The 21,190-nt window shown below is 37.0% G+C and overlaps 1 protein-coding gene across 4 annotated transcripts in view; it reads right to left on the reverse strand.

Moving 5' to 3' along the window:
* MIB1 (MIB E3 ubiquitin protein ligase 1) overlaps positions 1-21,190 on the reverse strand; it is a 148,694-nt gene that overhangs the window by 40,688 nt on the left and 86,816 nt on the right. For all 4 annotated transcript variants that reach the window (XM_060170763.1, XM_060170762.1, XM_060170761.1 and 1 more), the window contains exons 13-18: positions 16,506-16,638; positions 13,298-13,384; positions 11,378-11,539; positions 8,799-8,980; positions 7,223-7,415; positions 2,294-2,372 (exon numbers count right to left, since the gene is read on the reverse strand). In XM_060170763.1, coding sequence (XP_060026746.1) covers positions 2,294-2,372; positions 7,223-7,415; positions 8,799-8,980; positions 11,378-11,539; positions 13,298-13,384; positions 16,506-16,638 — 836 coding nt within the window. The remainder of the gene's footprint in view (positions 1-2,293; positions 2,373-7,222; positions 7,416-8,798; positions 8,981-11,377; positions 11,540-13,297; positions 13,385-16,505; positions 16,639-21,190) is intronic.

The following is a 21,190-nucleotide window of genomic DNA, read 5'->3' on the forward strand; positions in this document are numbered from 1 at the left end:
TCCCCTTCCTTTGATTACTGTGATGTGGGGACTGGACCACCTGCTGTACTGTATACTCCTTGAGAAAGGGACATTTTCCACCTCAATTTCATCTTCCCTAGCAAATAAATGTTTACCAATGGTCTGTAAAATGGAGAAAACTACTTCTTAGGTTTCTTGTAAAGATAAAAGAGGAAACACTCAGAAAAAGATTAAAATGCCTGGTACAAATTAAGAGCTCAATCAAAGTTAGCTGTTGCTTTTGTTACATTCTAAAGCAAAAATAATGTAAAAACGTTGGGAAACTCCTGGGGGAAAATATTACTTTAAGGCTCTAGAATCTGTATTACCAACTACTAACTATAACCAGCTTTCAAGTCACTTTGGTCTCTGACAGGGTCAGCAAACCCAACCAGTCACTTGTTTTTATAAATAAAGTTTTAATGGAAAACAGTCCCACCCATTTGTTTACATATTGTCTGTGGTTGTTTTTGCACTACAATGGAAGAGGTAAGCAATTGGAAAGAGTTGAGGTGTTACTACAGAAATCATGTGGCCCACAAAGCCAAAAATATGTTTTATTTGACCCTTTACAGAAAATGTTTGCTAACTCCTGGGCTATGAAAATTTACATAACCTGAGCTCTTTTTTACTTAAGACAGAATTCTCTTTCTTCATGCCCTCTGACAGCTGATAATAGCCATTATACCAGTCTTTGGTAAACAGAAACAATTACGTGGAGCAGAATGTTACAGTAGAAAACCTTGATCCTTTCTTAGTTGACGAGCTGCCTATCAAAATGAAAAAAACAAATAAACAAACAAAACACCAATGCTTAAAGCAAATCTGTGCCAATGAGATTAATCTATTACACAGTTTGTTACTTTAGTCAAATGTTATATGAAAAACCAACACCTAACTGACTGAAACACCATGCTTTACTTTGGGTCCATTTAAGTGAAGTATAAATTGTTAAACTTATTTAAAATTCTTCACTGACAAGTAAAAAGCAAAAAGGAGGATATTAATACTAAGTATATTAACTTGAAAAGAATAAGGGAGATATATAAAAGCAAAGTTTAAAACTCCTCTTAAACTTTAATATCATCCTCACAAAGAAGATTCCTATAAGCTATCTTGACATAGAGGTTAAGGAAGGTTAAGAAGGCCAGAAATTATTGCCCCAAATGGTTGCTGTGGGTGGTTCAGCGGGGGGAAAGTATACAGGAGAGGCAACATAAAGGTGAAGATGTGTTAATTTCATATGTGAAAAAAGGCTAGACTAAATGTATCAACACTCATTTTCGGCAATAAATTTCTCCTGCGTGTGAGAAGTGGTCGTTTTGTGCTCATACAACAAATGAAATAAAAAGCTAAGCTGGACCCTCCTACACTGTTGGTGGGAATATAAATTGGTACAGCTCCTATGGAGGACAGTATGGAGGTTCCTTAAAAAACTAAAAATAGAGCTACCATATGATCCACAATCCCATGCCTGGGCATATACCTGGGGAAAACCATAATTTGAAAAGATACATGCACCCCAATGTTCACTGCAGCACTATTTACAATAGCCAGGACACGGAAGCAACCTAAATGTCCACTGGCAGAGGAATGGATAAAGAAGATGCGGTATATATATATACCATGGAATATTACTCAGCCATGAAAAAGAAGGAAAGAATGCCATTTGCAGCAACATGAATGGACCTAGAGATCATCATACTAAGTGAAGTAAGTCAGACAGAGAGGGACAAGTATTGTCTGATACTGCTGAACTTATTTACAAAATAGAAATCGAGTTACAAATATAGAAAACAATCTTATGGTTACCAGGAAGGAAGGAAGGGGGAGAGGGATAAATGGGAGACTGGGATTGACATCTACACGCTACTATATAGAAAACAGATAACTAATAAGGACCTACTGTATAACACAGGGAACTCTACCCAATACTCTGTAATAACCTATATGGGAAAATAATCTAAAAAGAGTGGATATGTGTGTAACTGACCCACTTTGCTGTACAGCAGAAAGTAATACAACACTGTAAATCAACTATGCTCCAAAAAAAAAAAAAAAAAGAAAGAAAAGAAAAAGCTGAGCTGGGAGAATACAGTACATCGAGTCTTCCCTAACACTTAGGACTAAGGAGGGAAAGAGGTGACACTCTTGTACAGAGAACAGATGGAGGGTTCTAGAGGCCCACCAACTCCTCTGTTCATGAGTTATTAAAAAAGTAATTCAAAGACATAATTTGTTTGACTTTCTACTTTTATAATAATTCTGAGGAAGTTCTGTATGGGCTACTTACTCTCACAAGCACACATGTGTCCGCAAGGCTGAAAAAGAACAGCTGCTTTCTTGTCAGAACATACCACACATTCTTCAATCTGCAAAAAAGAGGTTACAGCAAAAGCGTAAACATCTACAAATACATCTAGTGACTCTAACAGTTCCTTCTGTATCCAAATGTATTTCTCCTCTATAAGGAAACACTCCTGCAAAGAAGAATCTAACACACACTTCTCTGTCCTCTACTTTCTTGGTTACTCATTTTCACATCTTTGAAGACCCCAGCTAAACTGGTCTAGCTCCACTTTAGTCTCCCTACCTGTCCTAAAGAATGATACAGAAAAACTCCATTTCTTCTGAGGTCAGGGAGAACAGACTAGACTTCAATTTTCTTTCTTTCTTTTTTTTTTTTAAATTATTTTGAGGACTTCCCTAGCAGTCCAGTGGTTAAGACTCTGCCTTCCAATGCAGGGGGTGTGGGTTTGATCCCTGGTCAGGGAGCTAAGATCCCACATGCCTTGGGGGCCAAAAAACAAAAAAAACCAAAACAAAAAATAGAAGCAATATTGTAACAAATTCAACAAAGACTTTAAAAATGGTCCACATCAAAAAAACTACTTTGGAGAGAAAAATCAAAAGAACAAATGACTAAGATAGATTTCTAATATTCATAAAATTCTAGCCACATTAGCCAGACAGCTAAAGCTTAAGGGGGATTTTTCTGTTTACCCACATCCGAGGAATTCCACCTAACTCATCCTTTCCCAGGACTTGGAATTCCCCCACACTGGCTGAAGCCCAGAGCTCTGGACTATTCTTTTCACCTGATCTCCACAAGTCCTCCACAACCTATTCATAATTTCCCTCAACTTTTCCTCCTCTTCTCCACTTAATCTGAGTTCTGCGTGTGTAACTATTTCTTAACTTTGCTCTGGTTCTCTGACTCCCATCTGCCTACTGCCCTTGGCCCCACATCCATCTTTCACTGATTCGCCTCCTTTCTGACACACATTCACCCCTATCTGTGTCATTTAACATTACTGACCAAAAATGATGACCACCACTTCACCTAAACAACCAAAATATTGGACCTTCCCAACTTAGACCTTGCTATGTACATAGAATTTACATAGTCGTAGTAATCTAGTGGGAAGCAGTAAGACATGGTTAGTCAGGATCTTTATGTTCCTGCATTCCAATTCCAGCTCCAATACTAACAAATTACCTAACACTGTAGAGCTGCAGATTTTAAAAAATCTGAACAATAAAGAACAATCCTTCTTCACAAGGTGTTAAAGTGTCAATTAGAAGACAAGGAGAGGACTCAGGTGGCCCTTATTCAAGTATATCCTAGAACAATTCTAACTATGAGATAGGAGGGCATATTTTAAGTAAGACATAACAATACAGAGTAGAAGAAAGAGTTGTGAGAAATATTTAAGAAGACTTGGTAACTAATAAAATGTATAGAATGGTGAAGAAGAGATCTAAGATATCTGCTAAGTTTCTGACTTGATTTAAAACAGTTGAAAGAAACACATTTCAGTCGCCTACAGCTTATAGGATGCAAGACCAGGGTGTTCTTTCCAACTCTAGGATTATACATACAGGCTTTAAGACCTACTCAAGGTCAGACTATAACAAAGGCAATGTTTACCTTCAGTACACAAATCCAGCCCACAAACTGCAAACACTAAGCAGTACAGTACCAGAACCACAGTGGGGAGCAGAGATAGGAAGACCCCGGAAATGGGCGACTAAGGAACCCATAGCCTGGAGGTAGGTACACTAACTTTTCATAGCTCCCAACAAAGTTTTTCCTCTCTCTAAAAAAACGGCTGAAATAAACAAATGGGACCTAATGAAACTTAAAACCTTTGCACAACAAAGGAAACCATAAACAAGACGAAAAGACAACCCTCAGAATGGGAGAAAATATTTGCAGATGAAGCAACTGACAAAGGATTAATCTCCAAAATATACGAGCAGCACATATGGCTCAGTAACAAAAAAACAAACAACCCAATCAAAAAATGGGTGGAAGACCTAAATAGACATTTCTCCAAAGAAGATATACAGATTGCCAACAAACACATGAAAAGATGCTCAACATCACTAATCATTAGAGAAATGCAAATCAAAACTATGATGAGGTATCACCTCACACCTGTCAGAATGGCCATCATCAAACAATCTACAAACAATAAATGCTGCAGAGGGTGTGGAGAAAAGGGAACCGTCATACACTGCTGGTGGGAATGTAAACTGATATAGTCACTATGGAAAACAGTATGGAGGTTCCTTAAAAAACTAAAAATAGAACTACCATATGACCCAACAATCCCACTACTGGGCATATACCCAGAGAAAACCATAATTCAAAAAAACACATGCACCCCAATGTTCATAGCAGACCTGTTTACAACAGCTAGGACCTGGAAGCAACCTAAATGTCCATCAACAGAGGAATGGATAAAGAAGATGTGGTACATATATACCATGGAATATTACTCAGCCATAAAACAGAATGAAATTGGGTCATTTGCAGAGACGTGGATGGACCTAGAGACTGTCATACAGAGTGAAGTCAGTCAGAAAGAGAAAAGCAAATATCGTATAATAATGCATATACGTGGAATCTAGAAAAATGGTACAGATGATCTTATTTGCAAAGAGAAACAGAGACACAGATGTAGAGAACAAATGCACGGATACCAAGGGGGAAAGGGGTGGGGTGGATGGAATTGGGAGACTGGGATTGACACATATACATTATTGATACTATGTATAAAATAGACAACTGATGGGAACACACTGTACGGCACATGGAACTCTACCTAATGCACTGTGGTGACCTAAAAGGGAAGGAAGTCCAAAAGGGAGGGGATCTCCCTATGTGTATGGCTGATTCATTTTGTTGTGCACCAGAGGCTAACACAACATTGTAAAGCAACCATACTCCAATGAAAATTAATTAAAAACAAAATAAAATAAAGGAAGGGCTGAGGACCATGGCTAAATTTCAAAGGTGTGTGAGTCAGCTATCTGGCTGGCTAATGAGCTAAAAAGAAAAGTAGGCACAGTATGGGTGAAAGAAGTGAAAATCCCAAACTTTAGCAACTAGACAGACAAAAGTCTCAAGAGCAATGACGACACGGAGGTGAAACTCTGACTGATCTAGCCATTTATTTGTACGTAAGGAGCATCTTCATATAAATATTTTAAGAACTGTATGTGCTAAATACTGGTCAAACATTAAAATGTGACAATTAAAAAAAGTAAATTAGATATTATGTGTACAGTGTCTAGTTCAATGCCTAATATAAAATCAGCGCTTAATACATGATGATTCTCTTCTCCTCTCTATATAAAAGATGTGTTGGTTTTTAAAATGATTCCTGATGCAACTGTCTACATATCTGAATTGCTGATAAAGAGTTTAAAATTATCTAGCAAACCAATCTAATAATCATTTACTTACCCATTCAGCTATTATTAAAAAAAAATTTTTCTAAGCATAACTTTTACCCCTTCTGGATTTTTTTCCTCAGATTACACTCCCAGGAGTGGAATTACTATATCAAAGCATATTTATTGTAACTGTTTGTATATATATTGTCAGGATGGTCTCTCAAAAAAACGTAAACCCATTTATTCAGCCAACTGCAGTGTTAAGAGAGTACTCATTTCTCTTTCCTAGATAGCATTATTTAAAGTTTATTTTTGCTAATTGGACAAGAATGGCTAATAGTTCATAATTTTTAATTTGTATTTCTTTAATTGCTAAAGAGACCAAGCTTGTTTATTCTCCCTCTCTCCAAATACTAGTTTTACAATTTGTTTTTTATCTTCAGTGAAGATGTTCACAATCCTTTAACCACTTGGGGTCGCTATTTCTTTACATTCGAAGGCTCTGCAACGAACCTGGCAAATCTCTTTGGTGGGTATGTAAGTTTTTCTACTTTTGTACAGGTTTGAAAATTCCATAACTTAAAATACAAACAGACTCCTTACTAATTCTTGGAATTCAGAACTGGTCTAAAAAGGAGTGACAACATAATCCTTCCTCTCTACTTTCCTGTTCTGTCAACCCTCCCTTGCAGACATTGGTTTTAATTCTGTCTGTGTATCATAACACAGAGGAAAGAACAGTGACTTAAGAATCAGGAAAACTGCGTTGAAGACCCAACTGTCAGTGTACTTCTTTGAGCTTTGCTTTTTTCAATTATTTCAGTAAACCAAAATGAGTAAGATGGAAAAGCACTCAGTTACATGGGGAAAAAAAATGAAACCAGAAACCCAGAAAAGAATACTGCTTCTCAAAAAGCAAGAGGAGTCAGATGAGATAAAAAGTTCAGAGGAGATACAGAATTTGACCACCAAAAACTGCAGGATGATCAGACTTTATTTGCCTAATGGTGGGATACAGTACGAAATGAATAGCATTGTCTATGAAGTTTTCTTGCCCAGTACGTCTAAGCTGACCCTAATCAAGCAGTTAGATTTAACTTCCAGTTTACAAAAACACAAAGGATATAGAAACAAATTAAAGAACACCATGATAAAAATCAAATAAATCCAGAATGTGTGATATTCTACCGAAAATCAACTAGTCTTTTACAAAGAGGAATACAAAACAATCCACATGTACCCAAAAAAGGTGCAATATACAAGTAACTACAACACAAAGTGGAATTAAATACACCTTTGGGTTATAAGGCGCTTTGAAAGTAAAACAGTAGATTACTTTTATTTTTAACTAGTACTGTAGTTTACATATTTCAATTGGTGTCTTGATAAATGTATAAATTATACATTCCCATATTTAGATCAGTCTTAGGAAGAACAAAATTAAAAGACACGTGGCATCATATAATCTTATTTATCATCAACTGTAGTCTTAAAGAACTTCAAAAAATAATAAAATGCTATATTAAAAACATATTACCTTTGTCCTGGATTGAACTTGTTCTTTACAGATGAGGCATTTCTTGACTCGTGGAGAACACAAAGAACAGGTAGCAATATGTCCACATGGGCCAAAAAGAGTATCTCTCTTCATATCTGAGCACACCATACACTCTTCTAAGGTTTCAGAATCATTACTAATCATAGAAGGACTTCGAGAACCCACCTGACCACTAATAAAAGAAAATATTTCTAATCAAGCCTCTGAGAATATTCATATTACAAATTCATTAATTTAAATGTTTTTTAAAACATCTAGAGCATCATTAGTATGGGTAAAAAACTTTAGTTATGTTAAAAATTAAGCTTTAACATCTATATATGAAACATTGTATACTATATTTTTCTACTTCTCTGCATTTTTACATACTTCTAGTACAATTCAAATTTCAATTCAACAAATCCTCACCCAATGGAAAAGAGTGAATCTTCTTCTAACAAAGAAATCAAACACCCTAGTTTTAAAAAATTAACATAAAGTTTCCCTCAGAAACTGTTTTATCTATATAGGACCATTTGAGGAAGACACAGGATATAGGAATAAAACAAAAATCCTAACTAGAGCCCATGTTAGTTATGCTAACTACAGACAGAATGAAGCTTTATGAGAGTCCACAACTGACAGGGCACTTTGGAAAATATGTCACTGCAGCTGCTGTTTTGACATTTAAGTGTATCCTTAAGGAGCATAAAATTTTATTACAGAAAGACAGAACACGTCTATAAATATATATATACAAGACATAAAAATACATATGCACAACCAACTACAGGTACAGATAGAAAAGGGACACACTGTTTCCACTAGGATCTTCAGAAACTCATGAATACGTGGGCTCACATGTACACATTCAAAGTGGTTTCCCCTTACACCCCAGTGTTTAAGTTATTGCTGCAGTAATTACAGTGCCTCTATTTATATATTTTTAGATGCATTCTGCCTTGCTCTAATAAAATGCCCCTTAAGAATATACTTAAAGAAATGTATATACCTCTATATAAAATTGAATACTACTCAGTCATAAAGAAGAAGGAAACAATGCCATTTGCAGCAATATGGATGGACCTAGTGATTATCATACTAAGTGAAGAGAGTCAGACAAAGACAAATATAGGATATCACTTATATGTGGAATCTAAAATATGATACAAATGAACTTATTTACAAAACAGAAACAGACTCAGACATAGAAAACAAACTTATGGTTACCAGAGGGGAAAGAGGTGGGGCAGATAAATTAGGAGTTTGGGATTAGCAGATACAAACTACTATATATAAAATAAACAATAAGGTCCTACTGTATAGCACAGGGAATTATATTCAATATCCTGTAATAAACCATAATGGAAAATATGTATATATATATGTATAACTGAATCCCTTTGCTGTACACCAGAAATTAACACATTGTAAATCAACTATACTTCAATAAAAAATAAAATAGAATAGAATAAAAAAGAAATGTATATACCTCATTATATTAATTTCCCTATAACTGTGGAACCACATGATACTTTATGTACAGAATATTAGGTTTTATGATAATAATACAAACCTGACTTTTTCTTTATGACACTTTGCCAGTGCCTTGCAGAGACTTGGATCAGGACAGAGATCAAGTGGCGACTGACCCTTCTTATTTCGAATGCTAAGGTCAGCACCATTAGCAGCCAAAAAACAGGCAATAGATGCTGCACTCTTCTTCTCGGCTCCCTGGGTACCAAGTCCCATTATTAACTGAAATCAAATGAAAAAAGTCATTATTTTCCCTTTAGGAATCTGTTATCAATTCTTATCACCATATATATATATATATATATATATATATATATATATATATGCAAGAATGTGTGTGTATGTGGTGTGCACGTGCTTGCGTATATATATATGTACATATGAATATGTATGTGTGGTAAAAAACATGTCTGGCAAGACTATATAGATGTGGTGGACACTTATGAGTTGCAGTCCTAGCATCCTTCCTCCATGACACCTACCCCCCAATTTCCTCAGGTGTATTGTATGAGGACTGACCCATCTCCAGTTTTAGAGACGAACCAAAGATGGCTCAAACCACTCAGAGACCCACCTCATCTATGTAATTAGTTCAGGGGTGACACATAACCTAAATCAGGTCAATCAAGGCCAATAAAACTCAAGAACAAGACTTCTGATTGAGATATTGAGGAGACAGTCTCCCTTTTCTACTCAATTTGTCTCTGGAACTGCTAGCAACCAACGTGAAACAAAAAGGGGAGAGACAACTGAGAAATGAACCAAGAACCAGGAATTAAGCCACGAAGTGGAGAATGAGACAGATCAGGTCCTACTGTCACCTGAGCTTCTGACTCACACATCTTGTCTGATAATAGTCATAATAATTGTTAATATTTATGGAGCATCTACAATGGACTAAGAACTATTTTAAGCAGTTTCCATGAATTAACTCATTTAATCTTTACAACCTTATGGAGGTAGTTACTCACTTCCCCTCGTTTCAAAATGAGAAAAATGAGGCACACAGGAGTTAGAGTATTTACCGATGGTCATATAGAAAGGCAGCAATTCTCAAACACTTCGGTCTCAGAACCCTTTACATTCTTAAAAATGAATCTAAAATTCATATGGAAACATGAAGGACTCGGAATAGTCAAACAACTTTGAAAAAGAAGAAGAGACTTATACCACTGACTTCAACATTTATTACAAAGCTACTGTAATCAAGACAGTGGGTTGACATCACATAGATAAAGACACAGATCAATAGAAGAGAACTGATTTTAGATAAAGGCACAACAGGCAATTCAGTAGAAAAAGAAAGTCTTTTCAAACAAATGGGGCTGGAATGACTGTATATCCACAAACAAACAAAAAACAAAAAAGAACTTTGACCCATACCTCATATTATGCATATAAAAATTAACTCAAAATGAATCACAGACCTAAATGTAACAGCTAAAACTTTATAAACTTCTAGTACAAAATAGAAGAAAACCTTAGTGACCTTGGATTTAGCGAAGATTTCTCAGGACACAAACAATAAAAGAAAAATTGGTCAATCAGACTTCATTAAAATTAAGAACCTCTGCTCTTTGAAAACTACTGTTAAAAGAATGAAAAGAGGGCTTCCCTAGTGGCGCAGTGGTTAACAATCCACCTGCCAGGCTTCCCTGGTGGCGCCGTGGTTGAGAGTCCACCTGCCGATGCAGAGGACACGGGTTCGTGCCCTGGTCCGGGAAGATCCCACATGCCGTGGAGCAGCTGGGCCTGTGAGCCATGGCCGCTGAGCCTGCACGTCCAGAGCCTGTGCTCCACAACGGGAGAGGCCACAACAGTGAGAGGCCCGCATACCGACAAAAAAAAAAAAAAAAAAAAAAAAAAAAGAATCCACCTGCCAATGCAGGGGACACGGGTTCGAGCCCTGGTCTGGGAAGATCCCACATGCCATGGAGCAACTAAGCCCGTGTGCCACAACTACTGAAGCCCGCACACCTAGAGCCCATGCTCCGCAACACGAGAAGCCACCACAACAAGAAGCTCACACACCACAATGAAGAGCAGCCCCCCGTTCGCTGCAACTAGAGAAAGCCCGTGCGCAGCAATGAAGACCCAATGCAGCCAAAAATAAATAAATAAATAAATAAAATTTTTAAAAAGAATGAAAAGACAAGTTACAGACTGGGAGAAAGTATGTGCATACCACATATCTGATAAAGAACTTGTATTCAGTTTACAAAAAGAACCCTCAAAACTTAGTAGTAAGAAAACAGCTCAACAAAATAATGAAGAAGGTCTGAAGAGACACTTCATCAAATATACATGAGTGGTGAACAAGCAAATGAAAAGATGTTCAATACCAGCAGTCATAAGGAAATGCAAATTCAAACCACAAAAAGATACCACAATACTCCTGTTTGAATGGCTAAAGTTATAAAAGGAGAACCAAACAACTTTTAGTAAGAATGCAAAACAATACAGTTAGCATTGACTAGTATTTAGCTCATAAACTAAATTTGTACATTTGTAGCTCTGATGAAATATCTTATCAGGTGCAAGTTAAATTAGCCATAAATATAAGCCTCTGCATTAAAAGATGCTCCCACTGGCACTGAATTAAAGATTATCTTTACTCACGGTGTTTTTGGATGGCTCCCAGGCAGCATCGACCTTCCCCACATCTTGCATATCTTGAAGCTGACGTAGCTGAGACAAAGTGTGATGCCTCAGAGCTTCATGCAAAGGAGTATCCCCATCCTTATCCTGAATATCTAATTTGGCACCTGCACGGACCAAAAGCTAGAAGAGAAAAAATCTTATTTTGCTAAAGTATTCCACCCACAAGAAGTTACAACATCTCTAAAGTAACAGTGTGAGAGCCCTGGACCTATCTGACGGGGTTGCCATGAAAGTTAATTATTCTTATGTATTTGCTTGCTAAATTACTCTATACCCAACCCTGTGACTCCTTACAAATTATGATGAACCTGGTTATTCAAATATATTGAATTAGAGAAAGCAGAAAGAAATAAGAACCAAAATGTTGCTCAATTAATCTACTCTAAGATCAAGATAACTGGGGGAAATTTAGGACATTTTTTTTCTCATTTTAATTTCAGATATGTGAGTTGGGATATTTTAAGTATTTCCAATAGGACCAAATCATAACGTTCAAAATTCTTCTATTATTTAAATAAGCAAGTTATTTATTTCCATTCTCTTTGGTTAATTTTCTCCAAATGTATGGTTATAAGGGTTATAAGTTCAAATATCAGAGAAATGAAGAATTTTTGGCAAGGGGAATTTTAAATAATAATAAATGTGAAGTGTTTGCTAAACTGCAATCTCTTACATATAACACATAATCGATATATCTCAATCAATTTTTTTAATATATTTATTTATTTTTGGCTGCATTGGGTCTTCATTGCTGCACGCGGGCTTTCTCTAGTTTCAGCGAGTGTGGGTTACTCTTGGTTGCGGTGCACTGGCTTCTCATTGCAGTGGCTTCTCTTGTTGCGGAGCACAGGCTCTAGGCACATGGGCTTCAGTAGTTGTGGTACATGGGCTCAGCAGTCGTGGCTCACGGGCTCTAGAGCACAGGCTCAGTAGTTGTGGCACACGGGCTTAGTTGCTCCGCGGCATGTGGGATCTTCCCGGACCGGGGCTCAAACCCGTGTCCCCTGCATTGGCAGGCGGATTCTTAACCACTGAGCCACCACGGAAGCCCTCAATTGATATTTTAAGTGGTAAACATAAAACTTTGCTTACAGTGCTTCAACAAGTTCCCTAATCATTTCTGTAAATGTTATCAGAGTTTTAGAAAAATACCATACAAAGAAACCAATCTCAAGCACATGGTCCTACCTGTCTTGGCTAATTACTGTTTTCTTTTGTTTTGCTTGCATTGTTTCAAAAAGATTATATAATGTCTCTGCAGGACAGTTTCTCAAATTTGAACATGGATCACAATTACCTGGGGGCCTGTTAAACCACAGATTGCTAGTTCCCACCCTTGGAGGTTCTGATTTGGTTGGTCTGAGGTGGGGCCCAGGAATTGACTTTTCTACCAAAGTCTCAGGTGATTCTGATGCTGCTGCTTCAGCCTCCAAACTTTAAGAATCACTGTTCTACAAAAAAGTTGTAAACAGATAATCTTTCAAGTATTTTGACTGGAATCACCAGATTAGTAAAATAAAAATATACATGTCAGCTTTTTTGGAATCTGTTCGGCAAATGTCTAGCCGAAGCCTTTAATTATAGTTCACTCTCAATTATAAAAATTAAAAGGGAGTATACTTTTAAAAAAAACAAATTTGTAAGTTACTCTGAAATCCTCTGATTTAATATTCTGGCAATTTACAAATCTGGCAACAAAATTATAAAGACTTTGAATATCAGAATCTTAAGATTTTCCTTATTACAAATTAAAACTCTTTACTCAACTGATGTAAAATATTAGCCTAAAATCATAATTTTTACCTCCAGCTATGCCTTTTGAGAAATCTAACAAAGTATGATTTAATAAGCAAAGATTCACTTTAGTAGACACGTTACCCTCACAATCTGGGTGTGCTGCCGCTCAACAGCAAGGTGTAGGGCAGTCTGCTGGTTCACATTCTGGATATCCAGGTTTGCGTTACCCTGAAGAAGAACAAGGCATACACAGTTGAATGTGACAAGAGGGAAGCATACTAAACTAACTCTTGGCAAAGAATCAGTACACTGGACACTACTGACCACACCCCCTTCCTAGGGGCTGGGACCTTGTTCTCATATGGTAACATAGGAAGAAGTGGATAGGGCAGCAAACTTTCTGAAGTATAACAGCAAGTTTAAAATAATTATTTTTAGTATGGTGATTCCATCTAAGAACAGTTAAAGGACAAAGTACAGTACAAACACAGCTCCCTTTTAATCTCCATTATAGAGCAATGGACATAATCAGCTCATTTTAACTGTAAATATTTCCTGAAAATATATTAATGAGTCTTCACATTGGATCTAGATTTCTTTTAATGACCTAATAAGGTCAGTTCCTCTTGCTGCATAATTGAGCTCTTCCTCATTCAGTGAAAAGGAACTCTGCTGGAGGGTGAGAAGAAGATAACGCTTAATTAGTACATACAAACACTTATTGAAGGAAGAGCAGAAAGTCCCACCAGGGCCCTGAGATAGACAAAGGACCATGAGAACAGCTGATGCCAAGCACAGAGGAAAGGGACGGAGTAGCAAAAGCAATGAACACAGTGTCAGTGGACCTGGGTTCAAGTGTTGTCAGCTACGCACTTTGTGAGTTTAAGCAAGCACTGTATCATTTCATGCCTATTTCCTCAGCTCCAAAATGGTAAGGACACAACCTATTCCAGGGGTCAATGTGAGGATTAAGAAAAATAACAATGTCAAAATGCCTAGCACCATGTCTGGCATGATAAAAAATAATAATAAATTTTTTTAAAATACTAAAATTAAGTAGAGGGCTACGGAGTCAAAAAGTAAACTGTATCATTCCATTTGTGTCTTAGAACCATACATGCCCTATGATCACAACTCTGACACCCCTACCTGTGCACCTGCTTGGTGCATCAGGTAGAGCTGAAACTCCCTTATGGAAGTTTGGTTGGTCTGAACATGCTATGACATGTTCGAGAAGGTGGGAGTTTCTGGATTGTTTTTACTATTTATGTTTCTTTGAGTGCAATCATTAGGCTCCTGATCTCAGCTTGCTTTCCCTTTTTTTTTTTTTGGCCGTGCCGCGTGGCTTATGGGATCTTGTTCCCCAACCAGCAACCGACCAGCGATGGCCCATGGCAGTGAAAGCGCTGAGTCCTAACCAATGGACCACCAGTGAATTCCCTCAGCTTGTTTTCTTATCATGTCTGTTCTCATATAAATGCAGAAAGTGAGGGATCTCCTTTTAAGTTTCCTGAACTTTTTTCCATCATTTAGATTTTCCAAAGTAGTATTCATTGTATGGATATACCATAATTTGTTTATTCAGACACTAGTTGATGAACATTTGGTTTTCTTTCAGTTTAGGGCTATTACGAATAATGCTGCTACAAGCATTTAGTAGGAGGATTTCGTGGAAATGTGCCCTCAGTGCTCTTGGATACATATCTAGACGTGAGACTGCTGGGATGAATATATGTTTAACTTTATAAGAAACTGCTAAACTGTTTTTCAACATGGCTACCCTGAAAAACACCAGCAACGTTTGTGAATTCTAACTGCTCCACATCCTAATCAACACCTGGTTTTGTTGGCATTTTTAATTTTAGTCATTGCAGTTGGTGATTAGTAGTGTTGGTGTAATTTCTGTTTTCCTAATGACCAATGGTAATTTAAGCAAGGTCACAAGATACATGGTAAATATATTTTAAAAATTGCAACTCTATATATTAGCAATACATAACTGGAAATTGAAATTTTCAAACAATACAATTTACCAATAGGATCAAAAAAATTACTTAAAGATAAACCTAATATGTGCAAGAGCAATCAAACTCCCCCAAAGACTTTTAATAGAAACTAATAACCTGATTCTAAAATGTACTGGGAAATTCCAAAGATCTAGAACATTAAAGTAGCTCTGAGAAAGAAAAACAAATTTAGAGGACTTACTCTAACTGATTTCAAGACTTACTATAAAGCAACAATAACCAAGACAGTGTGGTACTGGCTTAAGGTCAGTCGTTTGGATTTTGGATGAAAAGGAATTTATCATAATTAACAACACTTCTAAGAAAATTAATTTTAATAATAAAGGCTTACAATGGCAGGGGAAAGGTTTGTTTAACTTTTGAACTATTTTTTTACCTAAACTTCTATAGTTTATGGAATGTCTATCTTATGATCTATGACCTAATTACACATAATGTACTATCTACTAAATTTTTCTGCTGTTTCATCTTCTTAACTAGACTGTAAGTTCCTTGAAGTCAGGGATCACAGATAATTCTTTGGAAACTTTAGTGCTTAGCTATGGCATATGCTTGACTGAAGCATTTAAAAATTTTGCTGAATACACCAAAATATCATAAAATTGCAATAAATGGGTTTCCCCCAAAACCCAATCTCATAAAAATGTAGAGCATCTTATTCCTGAGATGAATGAAATGACCAAGGTGAGCCTATGCTGCTATCCAAGGGGTCCAGCAGTAGTCATGAACTGCATCCCTAGATCCTAGCTGCAGCCTGGTGTTACCTGGTGGCAACTGCCCACACCAGCTTAGATATCAACATGATGGTTCTTGGTGCTACAGCAGAGTGATACTTCCACAATAGCGGCAGTGATTCTGGAAAATCCCTTTTCACTGATGCCTATTTTGTTGGACCAAACCAGGAAGACTGTGCAGAGAGAATACTGGAGACTGAAGGATTCCCCGCCCCCCCGCCCCCTTCTCCCCAAACACACCACTAACTCCCTCCATTTAAGAACCAATGTTAGGGGAATTCCCTGGTGGTCCAGTGTTTAGGGCTCCATGCTTCCACTGAAGGGGGCACAAGTTCGATCCCTGCTTGGGGAACTAAGATTCTATATGCTGTGTGGTGCAGCCAGGGAAAACAAAAATAAAAACAAAAACCAATGTTAGGCGGAAGACTAAATTCATATTATATCTGAATTTGCATCATCATGGGATTTTGCTGTAAGATCCCATCTTCATGGGATTTTACTTATTATCAACTAATAAGTAGTTGATGAAGTAAAAAATAGATAGCAATGACCCAAAATTGTTAAAAATTACTGAACTGCTTTTCCTACCTGATGTACCAACAGTTCAGCCACTTCTACATGATTATTGAGGGCAGCCAGATGCAAGGCAGTATAACCATCATCTTTCTTCTCATCCACAATCCACGGTCTTGGTAATTTCGACAGTAAAACACGCATTGCACTGAAAGTCAAATATTTAATTAAATATTTTCTTTAGAAAAACTATTCAAAAGAAACTTTTAAAATCAAACAAATATACTTCTCTTTAAAGAAATTTATGCCCTTAGAGACAAACAGAAATTCAAAATTTCTAAATCGGGCTTCCCTGGTGGCGCAGTGGTTGAGAGTCCGCCTGCCAATGCAGGGGACACGGGTTCGTGCCCTGGTCCGGGAAGATTCCACATGCCGCGGAGTGGCTGGGCCCGTGAGCCATGGCCGCTGAGCCTGCGCGTCCGGAGCCTGTGCTCCACAACGGGAGAGGCCACAGCAGTGAGAGGCCCGCGCACCGCAAAAAAAAAAAAAAAATCTAAATCTTAAATACACAGCCTTTTGATATTGTAAGAGGTAAACAAATTATTGCTGTTTGGAGAACAGAATGGGAGTGCTACAAAAGGGAAACATTATGAGAGGAAAAATACCAAAGGTAAAAGAAATATACCCTAATAAGGATATATGTTGGCCTTGTGGAATCTCTTAGGTTCAACTGGAATAGTATATATTAACGAAGAGTTAATAAAGAACAACCAGGTAACAACAGCTAAGAAGGAAAAATAGTGATAAGACAAATTTTAGGTAGCTGGCAGATTATCATGAACTCTGCAGAATTAAAAATGTGATATATGTCATTTAGCAGTGCTAAATCTAGCTGATATCAAAACACACAAAATGGTCACTATAATCTAGTATTTAAAATTTAAGATATGGTAACAAAGTATCTCCAAAGCAAAAAAGACAAAGTTATCCTAAAGAGCACCAAAGATTAAACCGTAAAAAATCAGGGGAACTAATTATCAAGAAATCATGCTTTGTAGAGAAAAAGCTAGCTTACCAGTCAAAAAGGAAAATAAAATCAGAAGCAACTTTCCTAAGCCTAACCAGTCTAACTTTTCTTAACATAGAGGTTTTGTGTGGAAAACTCATAACGTAATTTGGAAAAAATCTCCCTTAATACATCTATCAACTAATTGGTTTTTTTTAGGAGTGAGACCTAAGATAACTGCTCCCGTAAAGAGCATTGGACTTGGCTCAGACACACTGATATACGTATTAGATATTGAATCTTCCCTCACACCTAAAAAAGGCAGTAAACACAGAAAAGCTTTTAAAATTGTGCCAATAGAGTATAAAAGGGCAAGAAATAACAGTAAGATACATATCGGGATAGTTTTTCGTAAGGTGATACATATGAGAGAAAAATTTTTAATAGAGAAATGTTATAAACGTATGGAGAAACAGTCTGAAGATGCAGAATAAGAATGTGTGTAAATGAAACTGTAAGTCTCTAAAATAATGAGACTAAGGCCTAACATGAGCCAGAGCATGTTTCCTTAACAGCAGTGGTCTATGAATCCCAAACAGGAAATCCAAGACATCTGAGAACAAGCTTTGGAGGATCCAAGAATCTCCAAAACTGTACTCAAATCTGGAAGTTTATAGCTTTTCTCAGATTTTTAAAGTTTATGACCCAAGGTGTACTGAGAATCAAAACTTTAAGACAGCCTTTGGTGGTTGTTACTGAAGTTACAATCACTGTTTATGGGTAACAAGACTTCTTTAGAAATCTATGAACCATTTTCTCCCAGAAAATACACATAAAAATCTATACATACAATTTGGAGGGAGTCCAAACCCCCTAAGGTTCTATTCATGGACCTCATACAAAGTTAAAGATTCCTGCTTTAGCTCATTTTCTGTAATTATAAAGATTCTATACCTCCTCATTCAGTGGATTAAAATAGAATACTAGAAATTCGATAGATTTTGACTCAAATTCTTAATGGGGAAAAGTACTGGTACAACAATATACTACTGATTGTTTGGATTTAGCATAATCATGATGCTAATGCCATAAACTATCTGTTACCTTACACACTTGACCATGTGATAAACGGAATTTAGCTTTATGATTCTTTTGGAGAGTTTTGAATATTCAAGTATTAAATCATGTGAAAAAAGTTTTAATAAAGACAAAATGTAATCATTAAATATAATAAGATAGGACACAGATTTGAAATTTGTTCTCCTGTCTTCTCCTTGGATGCCGTGTGAATAAGCCCTGTCTTCACTGCAAACCTCGGATATCTTAGTATTTTGGCTTGCTATGTTTCTGACAAAGGGAACTTGGCTTGGATAAATCGCCCAGCAAAGAAAAATCCAGTAAGATTTTCACCACAGTTGTCTACGCCATGTGGCTGAGAGGGTCTTGGTGCTCTGGCCGGGTGTCAGGACTGAGCCTCTGAGGTGGGAGAGCCGAGTTCCAGACACTGGACCACCAGACACCTCCTGGCCCCACGTAATATCAACCAGCGAGAGCTCTCCCAGAGATCTCTGTCTCAACACTAAGACCCAGATCCACTTGACAACCAGCAAGCTCCAGTGCTGGACACCCCATGCCAAACTAGCAAGACAGGAACACAACTCTACCCATTAGCAGAGAGGCAGCCTAAAATCATAATAAGTTCACAGACACCTCAAAACATACTACTGTATGCAGTCCTGCCCATATGAAAGACAAGATTCAGCCTCATCCACCAGAACACAGGCACCAGTCCTCTCCACAAGGAAGCCTACACAAGCCACTGAATCAACCTTACCCACTGGGGGTAACACCAAAAACAAAGGGAAGTACAAACCTGCAGCAAGTGAAAGGAGACACCAAACACAGTAAGTTAAGCAAAATCGGAAGATAGAGAAACACACAGCAGATGAAGGAGCAAGGTAAAAACCCACCAGACCAAACAAATGAAGAGGAAATAGGCAGTCTACCTGAAAAAGAATTCAGAGTAATGATAGTTAATGATCCAAAATCTTGGAAACAGAATGGAGAAAATACAAGAAACGTGTAACAAGGACCTAGAAGAACTAAAGAGCAAACAAACAATGATGACCAACACAATAAATGAAATTAAAAATTCTCTAGAAGGAATCAATAGCAGAATAACTGAGGCAGAAGAATGGATAAGTAACCTGCAAGGTAAAATAGTGGAAATAACTACCACAGAGCAGAATAAAGAAAAACGAATGAAAAGAATTGAGGACAGTCTCAGAGACCACTGGGACAACATTAAATGCACCAACATTCAAATTATAGGGGTCTCAGCAGAAGAAGAGAAAAAGGGACTGAGAAAATATTTGAAGAGATTATAGTTGAAAACTTCCCTAATATGGGAAAGGAAATAGTCAATCAAGTCCAGGAAGCACAGAGAGTCCCATACAGGATAAATCCAAGGAGAAACACACCAAGACACATATTAATCAAACTATCAAAAATTAAATACAAAGAAAAAATATTAAAATCAGCAAGGGAAAAGCAACAAATAACATACAAGGGAATCCCCGTAAGGTTAACAGCTGATCTTTCAGCAGAAAGTCCGCAAGCCAGAAGGGAGTGGCAGGACATATTTAAAGTGATGAAAGGGAAAAAGCTACAACCAAGATTACTCTACCCAGCAAGGATCTCATTCAGATTCGACAGAGAAATTAAAACCTTTACAGACAAGCAAAAGCTAAGAGAATTCAGCACCACCAAACCAACTGTACAACAAATGCTGAAGGAACTTCTCTAGGCAGGAAACACAAGAGAAGGAAAAGACCTACAATAACAAACCCAAAACAACTACAAAAACGGTAATAGGAACATACATATTGATAACTACCTTAAATGTAAATGGATAAAATGCTCTAACTATAAAAGACACAGACAGGCTGAATGGATACAAAAACAAGACCCGTATACATGCTGTTTACAAGCGACTCACTTCAGACCTAAAGACACATACAGACTGAAAGTGAGGGGATGGAAAAAGATATTCCATGTAAATGAAAATCAAAAGAAAGATGGAGTAGCAATTCTCATATCAGACAAAACAGACTTTAAAATAAAGACTATTACAAGAGACAAAGAAGAACACTGCATAATGATCAAGGGATTGATCCAAGAAGAAGATATAACAATTGTAAATATTTATCCACGCAACATAGGAGCACCTCAATATATAAGGCAAATGCTAACAGCCATAAAAGGGGAAATCGACAGTAACACAATCATAGTAGGGAACTTTAACAACCCACTTCCACTAATGGACAGATCAACCAACAGGAAAACAAATAAAGAAACACAAGCTTTAAATGATACATTAAACAAGAAGGACTTAATTGATATTTATAGGACATTCCACCCAAAAATAATAGAATACAGTTTCTTCTCAAGTGCTCATGGAACATTCTCCAGGATAGATCTTATCTTAGATCACAAATCAAGCCTTGGTAAATTTAAGAAAATTGAAATTGTATCAAGTATCTTTTCCTAACACAATGCTATGAGACTAGGTATCAATTACAGGAAAAAAAAACGTAAAAAATACAAACACATGAAAGCTAAACAATACCGTACTAAATTACCAAGAGATCACAGAAGAAATCAAACAGGAAATCAAAAAATACCTAGAAACAGATGACAATGAGAACACAACGGCCCAAAACATACGGGATGCAGCAAAAGCAGTTCTAAGAGG

Source organism: Lagenorhynchus albirostris, chromosome 14, assembly GCF_949774975.1.
Source record: "Lagenorhynchus albirostris chromosome 14, mLagAlb1.1, whole genome shotgun sequence".
Taxonomy (NCBI): Eukaryota; Metazoa; Chordata; class Mammalia; order Artiodactyla; family Delphinidae; genus Lagenorhynchus; species Lagenorhynchus albirostris.